Source organism: Xyrauchen texanus, chromosome 32 (genome assembly GCF_025860055.1).
Source record: "Xyrauchen texanus isolate HMW12.3.18 chromosome 32, RBS_HiC_50CHRs, whole genome shotgun sequence".
NCBI lineage: Eukaryota > Metazoa > Chordata > Actinopteri > Cypriniformes > Catostomidae > Xyrauchen > Xyrauchen texanus.
The window spans coordinates 7,551,279-7,561,788 of record NC_068307.1 but is presented as its reverse complement, the minus strand read 5'-3'; the positions used below and the strand labels follow the sequence as shown (position 1 = coordinate 7,561,788).

The 10,510-nt window shown below is 42.0% G+C and overlaps 1 protein-coding gene across 1 annotated transcript; it reads right to left on the bottom strand.

The window, feature by feature from the left end:
- Positions 1-1,742: 1,742 nt before the first annotated feature.
- On the bottom strand, positions 1,743-5,386 carry si:dkey-245f22.3 (uncharacterized protein LOC492819 homolog). The gene is made up of 3 exons (XM_052101200.1): positions 5,266-5,386; positions 4,722-4,949; positions 1,743-2,056 (listed from the first exon to the last, which is right to left on the bottom strand). The coding sequence occupies exons 1-3, from the start codon at positions 5,384-5,386 to the stop codon at positions 1,743-1,745; spliced, it is 663 nt and encodes a 220-aa protein (XP_051957160.1).
- Between the last annotated feature and the right edge of the window lie 5,124 nt (positions 5,387-10,510).

The window sequence follows — 10,510 nt, the reverse complement described above, 5'->3', positions numbered from 1 at the left end:
AACACTATTTTAAATGTCTTTTTTGTGTGTCAAATTCATCAATAATATAAAACATGCCATTTTTATGACTACGTGGAATATTTCTTATCCTTTAACAAATTCATGTGTCACACTGCAGGGCAGGCACATGCAGAGGGGGTGGCTCTTTAAGAGCTCGAGCCCCAGCCCTTTTGCTGAGGTGCCCCTTCGATGGAGCACTGGCGTAGCCACAGGTGTGCAAATGTCACCCAAAATGAAAGCTTGCACATCCAAATTAAATAATATTTTTTATGCTTAATAATTGTACATAGAGGTGTAAAAATACATCAGTATGCTGAAACTTTGATGCATTGATTACAGAATTTAATAATCAATTATAATTACTTTAATAATTCTAGTTGTGTTATAGATGCCATCTTAGATTACACATAGACTCTCGCAACAGACCCGTGATGCACGACAGGAAACAATACATTAAATTAAGAAAGTTTTGTTCGAATTTCTGCCTCATTCATAATTGTGCTCGTCTATGTAAACAAAATAACATAATAGTTGTTCTTTTCTTTCCCAATTAAGATATATATACATTTTGTGGAATATTTGGAGAATACATTTGGAAAGGTAGGCAATACTCTACTTCTCCTTTATTTGCAATCATTATTTGTCCTTAATGTGTTACATGCCAGTAAGTTTTTGATTCTGTGAGCCTGCTCGATTTAAAGATCAGACTTATCTGACTGTATAGATGACAGATTTCATTTATATTTCAATTATTGGTTCAGTAAATGTTCCTGTGATGATATGCACATTTATTACTCATAATTAGCAGTGTATTTACTGTCTTTTTGTGTAAGTCTGCATACAGTCAGACATGATATTATCCTTAATTCTTGTTGGCTCAATAATTAACGTAGTAACGGTATTTTTATTTTTTCCCTTATTAACCAAAACCTCCCTGTACTCCGTAATGTACAAAGAAAGTTCGGGAACATTTTTGAATCTGCTTAAAAGTTGTTGTTTGACACAATGCATTTATCCACAATAGTTTTTGAATCAGTAAATGTAACCTAAATTTAGGTACATTTCCTTGTGTAGTACAAATTATCCCACCATTTATATTTTTGCCTTTTGAATATTTTGGAAAATAATTATGAATACAAAATAATGTAATAAAAGTTTATTACTAATTATTAAGCCTAATATTTTAGTACATTTAAAGGCTTACCTACTCCATTGAAAAAGTGTCATTCATTTGTTTAGTTAAGCATTAAAACATAACACAGGAATAAAAAAATATATTATTCCAAATAATTAACTGAGGTTGCGCACACACACCCACCAAGTCCGAGGGACTATTTTGAAGCGACTGCCCCTCAAAAAGGTTTAGAGCCCTGCCCCTAAAAATGCCTGTGCACATCCCTGCTGCAGGGTTATTTAATGATGAAGACAAAAAGGTGATGAATGGTGACAGTTACAGGAAAAAAGAAAAAAAAAGATACAATAAAAAAACTTTGTTAATTTGATCTTTTTGAATGTTGAATTAAAAACAATTTGATGGAAATAAAAAAAGTTATGCTAACTATACGCTTAACATTGTTAACTGTACGTTTTTCATTTATAAATGCAGTTTCAAATGCAGGCGTGCAGTATCACAGACACGATCAACCAACAGATTTACATGCATGTTGTGAAATCAGAACATTACATTTGCTAACATTCCAACTTGATCTGATTTTCATGACTAGTACATTAATCACAAGCAGTTAGTGAAACATTAGCTGAGAGAGCTCCATGCCGAGTTCCAGACACTCAGTGGTCTGTAGACAGAGATCGCAAATGGAGCAGTCAAATGTACCATTTCCACAACTACAACCGCATGCCTCCACATAATCAGTGCAGCTGCAACATGGGCAAAATTCTATCAAGTCCTCCAAAGAGGAAGGGTCACAACAGCATGCTTTAGAGCAGAGAGATGAACAAAAAGAGGCCATACAGAACTGACATCCGTCTCCGACAGCCAGCGCGCAATCCCAAAACTTGCAGAACAAACAGGCCAACAGAAGGGTTGCACAAAGGTCTAGGAATGTGAGGAAACAATGAGAATGGGAAGAATATGTGGAATTAATGGCTGAAAAAAAAGGGATGAGCTCGTGAAAAGTCAATGACAAAAATTGTTATGTGCTTAGCATGAAAATGACAAGTATGGTGACACTCTTGGTTGAAAAGGTTTTCAAAGCATCAACAAATAAACTAGCCTCATAGAATCACATTATAATACCTACTTTTTTGCAACACGTTTTTTACGTGGCTTGTACGTATCACGTCAGTTCCCTGGTGAAATTAACACTAGAGACGCTACAACAACAAACGCTTTTATTCACTTTCACACAAGTCACAAGTGAAATGGCAGATTTTCAGTTCATAAACACGCACTTTTCACCCTGTTCCTCACACAATGTTATCGTATTACATCTAAACACTTTTACTATAGTGCCTGACTTTTAAGGCGATATGTTTAAATGCATTAAACGACCAGGGTCGAGTCCAGAAGAGCATGCAAGTCGACACGTGAGACAAAAAAATTTGATTCCTTTAGTAATTTATTTTTTAATCTCACATTTGCTTTTTATGACATTATCGGTTCAGTATAGGTATAGGCTGTATACAGAGTTAAAATTAAAATAAGGTGCATTTCAAACTGTTCTGAGACCAGTGCGGACAGACAGCACACTGGAGGTTAAGTCATTCACTAATTAGGGAGCAAGGGAGCATCCTGTAGCTTTCCTATTCAGCCAAGTGCATTTACACCTAACATCTGGTCAAAGGTTAAATTTCAAGCTGCAGATGATGTTTGGACGACTCAACATGTTTGGCAGACATGAGACAATTAATAATGTATCATTTTATTTGAACATGGTTGGCAGTGATTGGATGATGCTGGCCATTACATTGAATCAGAATTAATTATGCCATTTTCTGATGTAATGTCTGTAACGTCTCTAAAACATGAATAACCAACACGCCTGGAAACAAAATATACCATTTGATTTTACAAATCTGACTTTCTATAGCTTGGAATTATTTAAAATTTCACAAAGTCCCACTGTCCACATTTGTGAACACCCATTTTTAGGAAACGATTTGATCTAATAAATTATGTTGATTCATTTTCACTCGTTCCTCCTTTTCTTTAAAAAAAAAAAAAAGCACAAATCAAGGTTGCAGTGAGACACTTACAATGGAATTGAATGATGTCAGTTTTAAGGGTTTTAAGGCAGAAATTTTAAGCTTATAATTTTATAAAAGCACTTACATTAAAACTCATGTATTATTTGAACTATAAGGTTGTTTAAATCATCGTTTACCAGGATTACAGGGCTACCTTATCATGGCAACAAAGTTGTAAATATGGATATAACTTTACACATAAAAGGTTAGTAAAAGATTTTATCACACTAAATTCATGTAAACACACATAGATCATGTGGCTATATGTTGTGCTTGACTGGAACCCAAATTTTTTCTTTTTTTAAAGACAAGGTGGGACGAGTCGAAATACATTACGCCACAAATGCCGTCGATTGAGCTTAACTTGAATTGATCCTGGAATATTTCTTAACTCGCTTTTAGCACCACGCAGTTGACATTTTAACTTGGAACTGCCACGATACGTCTAATGAACCATGTAATGTCATTTTGCAAAAATGTCGCCACAGTCACGTAATTTTATGAGATCAGTCTGAAACAAACTGTTTCCCCCAAAATTACAATTCTTTCATTATTTAGTTATTCATAATTATTTATAGCAGAATGTTCATAATGCTTTCCAAACAATAAAAGTTAATGGTTTTCAGTTAAATATATTTCAATCAGTCTAATCACACAAAGCTATCATACACCGATCAGCCAAAACATTAAAACCACTTGCCTAATATTGTGTAGGTCCCCCTCATGCCATCAAAACAGCACCAACCTTCTTCTTAGAATAGCCTGGTTTGAGTATTTCTATAACTGTTGATCTTCTAGAATTTACTCAGAATGGTGCCAAAAACAAAAAACATCCAGCGAGTGACAGTTCTGAGGACAGAAATGCCTTGTTGATGAGAGAGGTCAGAGAATTGCCAGAATGATTAGAACTGACAAAGTCTACGGTAACTCAGATAACCGCTCTGTACAATTGTAGTGAGAAGAATATCATCTCAGAATACTATTCTGAGATGCGGGTTGGCGCTGTTTTGGCAGCACAAGGGGGACCTACACAATATTAGGCAGGTGGTTTTAATGTTGTGGCTGATCGGTGTATGTCTGCAGAAGTCTCAAAATAAAGTTGTGTGGACTACTTCTATTATGTTTTTAAGTTCTTTCTGGTCCCCCTTCTACTTTCATTGTATGGAAAAGAGCAGCGTGAACATTATACTAAACATCTTATTTGGTGTTCCATGAAAGAATTAAACGAATACAGGTTTGGTACAACTAGAGGGTGAGTAAATGATGACAGAATTTTCATTTTTGGCTGAATTATTCCTTTAAAAGTCTATAAACCACTAATCTATATGTCACCAAAATATGTGGAGTGTGCATCGAGCTAAATATCTACAATCAAAAATGACAAGGAGAACTGCTCTCAGTACCGCTAGCAAGGATTTCAGATGCATCTATAATGCATTAGATGTCATAAAAAATGAATATCTCACTTCATTGAGTCAAATGTAATTTGAGGTGTTGGCAGAAACGTTGCTTACCTTCAGCAGGGGCATTCAGGCTTTGCCGACTTTTTGATATGGATGAGGAGGACCGGCTGATTTTGCGATGACGGTGTGTTGATCTGGCATTATAAGCAGTGGAATGTGAATCCTTGAGGTGTTTTGCAGGTAGCTGAGTGCAGACAGGAAGAGCATCACTGTCAGGAGGGTTCAGATCATCCTGGAATGGCTTTTGCAGATCTGCTGGGACTTCTTTGATATGCACAGCTAAATCTATGAAAAGGAGAAAAATACACACTTAGTTACAGTTTACATTATGGGTGTTAGCTTAAAGAGTGAAAGATAATGACGACAACGATTTCTTGATTTACCAAATGCCAGTGTTCTCGATGTGCCAACAGGGGGAATAAGACAGGAGTGCTCCTTCCCAGAAATATAATCCGTTGAAGACAGTTCAGTCTGCTTTAGACATGTTCTACTAGATTCTAAGTCTTTTTCATCAAATGACTCTATAAAAAAAAAGCAATCATATTATTATTACTATTTATTATCCTCGATCCAAAAAAGAACAGAAGAGGCTTACCAATTTGTTGCAAAGTTGATGTATTAAGAGCGCAATACATTTGTGGGTCATCTTCATGAAAACTGGACTTTGATCCTTTTGGTGACAGGCCACCATATTCATCCTCACGGTCACAATCCATCTCCCCAAACTCCCTTTCAAACTCACAGTATTCTCTACAACAAGATTGAATAAGTGTAAAGATGTAGAGTGAGAACGCCAGACCATTTGATCTCCTAACCATGTCATTAAATATTCAAACACAGGAAGCAAAGAGAATAGATGTGCCATATAGTCTCTGGCATATTTTAAATACTAATGGTAAAATACTGTATAGGGAGAAAGCGGATTGAACACTTGACATGTTGATCTATGATGGAACTATCAGTTAATGTGAAGACTTTCACTAATATGACTGCTCATTTATCTTTACTGATGGATGTGTTCGTTATAAATGTCTTTGTATATGCAAAGTATTATATAAGCAAAAAAATACAAATAAAATAAAAAAAATACAAAGCCTAGCATAAAAAGTACCGATGAAGCAATAAGTGGCAGAGTCATTAATCTTTTATTAATCTCATTCCATTTGGCAAACAGATTGTGTTGGACAGAGAAGAGGGGCGCACAAGATGTAAAGAGGGCAATAAATTTCAGCAACCTATTAGTCCAGTGTTTGCTTACCTTGAATGTGAGAGATGCCAGGAAAACTTCTTTCCAAACAGCTCTCAAAACTCTGATTTATTTATTTATTTATTGGCCAAAATAATTAAACAAAAAATAACAGTTTGTGCTTGTAGGATCTTAATTAACAGATAATAATTCTAAATTATTTAAATAATATTAATAATTAAATTAAATACCACGATTATTTATGTAGCCTATTATGCATGGGATCATTTTCTCATCACAAACAATTTAACATCACGACATCACAATATAGGAAATTGTGAATATGTTATTTTATTTTTTATTTCACCAAAGATAATTTCACATATCTCATAAAGAAGACAACTGACTGTGTCGTCATCATGTAAAAATATGAAACTGAGAGGAGTTTCCTTTTATAGATATCAGTACGCTATATAACAATAATCGTAAACAAAATTGCGCTATTTAAAGTGTTTTAGCTACATCTATTTCTACTTATAAAATTCCCAGCATGGACAGTTTATGCCATATTATGGACAAAAATAAAGTAAAATCTAGCCTATTATTGTCTTTGAGAATTAAATCTTATGAAAATGCACTAACCTTTACCACATTCATCTCATCGTCCGTCAGCTCCCACATTAACGATCTCGTGTGCTCAAGCTGCTCACAGTGTTGATACATGTACCACCCCCCAACCGTCTATTTATTTACAATAAATACATTAATAATAAAATAAAAAAATCCTAATAATAACGGGGTAATTATTTATTGATATTAATTATTAGTGTTATTTTGTATTATTATTGTCGTTATTATAATTATTGTTATTAAAGTGAAGAATTAATCATTATTAATTATTCAGCTTCATCATATCTATAAAAATTACGTTTGCTTAAAAGACCACAAAGATTTAAAGGAATTTTACAGGTTCAACACAAGTTAAACTCAATCGACAGCATTTTAAACAAAAAAATTGAATAAATAAATAAGTAAATAACTTTTAATGTGTCCGTCTTTTTCTTTTCTTTTTTTTATTATAATTTTTTTTTATCCCGTTTTTTACCCAATTCCCACTACTTAGCAGGAATCTTGGTGGCGTGGTTACTCACCTAAATCCGGTTGGCAGAGGATGAATCACAGTTGCCTCTGCTTCTGAGACCATTAATCGGCGCATTTTGTCACGTGGCTTATTGTGCATAATACAGTGGAGACCACAGAATGTGAAGGCTCATGCTGCTCTCCGCGATCCACGCATAATGTACCACGCGCCCCACTGAGAGCAAGAGGTTACCCCATGTGACTCTACCCTCCTTGGCAACCGGGCCAATTTGGTTGCTTAGGAGACCTGGCTGGACTCCTTCCAGAGTCAAACTCAGAACTCCAGGGATGGTAGTGTCCATCCTTTCTTAAAAAAAAAAGCAGACATGGAGGTTACAATGAGGCACTTGCCATGGAAGTAAATAGGGCCAATGTTTTTAGGGTTTAAAGGAATATTCCGGGTTCAATACAAGTTAAGCTCAATCACCAGCATTTGTGATATATTTATTATATATATATATAAAAAAATAAAAATTATTAAATAAAAATTACAAAAATAAAAATATTGAGAGAGAGAGAGAGATTTTTTTTTTCTTTTTCTTAAATCAATGTTTCAGTGAGGCCCTTACTATGGAAGAGAATGTGGCCAATTTTTGGAGGGTTACCCTAACCCTAACCCAAGTCCTATTCGTCCGCCTCACCGTGGCGGGGGTGAAACAGGAGTCTGTCCTCGATGTACAGCGGGAAGCAATTTCTGGCAGGTTCAACCATGCTGAGAAGATGACAGACACCTGGCTAAGGACGAGGGCACAGACCTAGTGGCCTTGCAAGCCGAGGTCTGAACCCAACTGCAACGACAACGACAAACAAGGGCCTCAGTACCCTGCATGCCCCTGCGCCCGTTCTACGGCGGCGGAGCGATCCGGCCAGGGACGAGAGGCTGCTAAGAATCTCAGGTATCAGGCCGCCATCTGGATACCGACCAAAGGACCGGACTACCAACACCATGGCACTCGACATTGCTACCTTCAACACCAGGACTGTGTCGAATGAGGCCAACCTGGCTGCCATCCTGGAAGGCTTGAACAGCATCCGCTGCGACGTACTCGGGCTGTGCGAGACCAATCGCCGGGAGCCGCTGCACGTGCGCCGCGACGACGGCAGGACGGTCATCTTGGGTGCCAGGGAAGAGACGCGGCCTGTCGGTGGCGTCGGCTTCATTGTATCCAAACGATGGTCGCCGATGATTGACCTGGTTGACGTGACCAACCCCCGAGTCGGCGTGCTCACCCTGCGCCTACACAACAAAGCCACCATCCGGATCGTGCAGACATATGCACCAACAGCAGCGGCTGCGGCCGAGCAAGATGAGGATGTGCTTGAGCAGTTCTACGAGGCTGTTGAGGCAGCCACTACCCCCCGTGCCACCTACCTCGTCCTGATGGGCGACATCAACGCCAAGGTGGGCAAGGGGTTGGATGGCGAGCGCTTTGTCGGCCCGTTCGGCAGCGGCAACAGGAACGGACCGGGCGAGCGACTGGTTGCAATGGCCGAGACCAACCGGCTGTTCATCGGCAACAGTCTGTTCAAGAAGCGCCCCGGCCGCCGATGGACATGGATGTCTCCCAATAGAGAAACAACCAACGAGATCGACTACGTCCTCTGCAGCCACCGCCGCATCCTGCAGGACGTCGCTGTCATCGGCCGCAAGTTCTTTGACACGGGCAGCGACCATCGGCCGGTAAGGGCCAAGCTGGTCATCAACGGCAGGACCGAAAGGCGCGCACTGGCAGCCAGCAACCGGGCAAAGCAGCCGGCCACCACTGACCTAGCCGTCTTCCACACTCTGATCGACCACACCAACTGGGCCCAGCTTGAAGCCGACAATGACCAGGACTACGACCACTTTATAGGCCTGCTCAAGTCAAGCCGCGATGCAGCTACAGTGCCGACCAACAGCCGAGCCAGCCGAATTTCGGACACCACCAAGGCCCTGATGCAGAGGCGGCGGCAGATGCGCGCTGACGGACCCACACACGTCGAGTATGGCCTGCTGTGCAAGCAGATCCGGCAGCAGCTCAAGACCGACCTCGACCAGTACAGACAGAGGCGCCTGCTGGCGACAGCCGAGGACCGCAAGAGCCTGAAAAAGTGCAGGCGGGCGATGCAACAGCAGCGCGGCCAGATACCAGCACTGAAGACGGCCGACGGGCGGACGACCAGGACTCGGTCCGGCATTGAGGCCAAGTGCAGGCGCTTCTACAGTGACCTGTTCGCCAGCAAGGTCCCCGTCCCCCCACCTAACCTTCAGCTTGACCAGCTGCAGCCCATCCTGCCAGTGCTGGAAAGCGAGGTCCGACATGCAGTCGAGCAGGCACAAGCGGACCGGGCACCCGGCCTGGACGGCGTTGAGATCAACCTGCTTAAGGCCGGCGGCCACTCACTTTAGACAGCCATGGCAGCCAGATTCAGCAGCTACATGCCACAATCCCAAATCCCCAAACAGTGGAAGACAGCCAAGACAGTACTGCTGTTCAAGAAGGGCGACCGTGAGCTGCTCAGCAACTACCGGCCGATCACACTGCTGTCAGCTGTGTATAAGATCTTCACCAAGGTGCTGCTCAACCGGTTGGCCAAGCAGCTGGACGAACAGCAGCCCGTCGAGCAGGCCGGATTTAGATCTGGCTTTAGCACCATGGACCATGTGCAGGTACTGAACCAGCTGCTCGAGCGGGCCAGGGAGTATAAGATGCCGCTGGTCCTGGCCTTCGTCGACTACGAGAAGGCCTTCGACTCGGTCGAGATCAACGCCGTGCTGCTCGCCCTCCAACAACAAGGCATCAGGGACGAGCATGTGGCCCTGCTGCAGGAGCTGAACAGCAACTGCGCCACTTCCATCACCCTATCACCCTGTTCGACTGGCCGCTTAACATCGAGGTCGGCCGCGGGGTCAAGCAGGGCGACACCATCTCGCCCAAGCTTTTCACCGCCTGCCTCGAGCAAATTTTCCGGCAGCTCAACTGGGACGAGGTCGGCATCAAGATCAACGGCCGCTGGCTCAATCACCTGCGCTTTGCCGACGACATCGTGCTGATAGGCTGCTTGGCAGTCGATGTACAGCAGTGGCTCGACCAGCTCAACCAGGTTGGCGCTCGGTGCGGCCTCAAAATCAATCTGGCCAAAACCAAGTGGATGCGTAACGACCAGGTGGCCGACACTACCCTTCATGTCGGCCAGCACCAGCTCCAGCAAGTCGATAGATACATCTACTTGGGCCAGGAGCTGACTACCGACCACAAGATTGGTCGAGAACTGGCACGACGACGCCGAGCCGCCTGGGTCAGCTTTGGCTCAATTGCCGAGACGGCCAGCAACAGAGCCATCGACCCGGACATCAGGGCCGCCCTATTCAACAGCACCGTCCTGCCGGCCATGCTCTACGGGGCCGAGACCTGGGCAACGACGGCGGCCGACCGACAAAAGCTGGCCGTGACTGAACGCGCAATTGAGCGCCGCATGGTCGGGGTTAAAAGGATCGACCACGTCCGCAACAAGCAGCTGCGGGCCATGACCA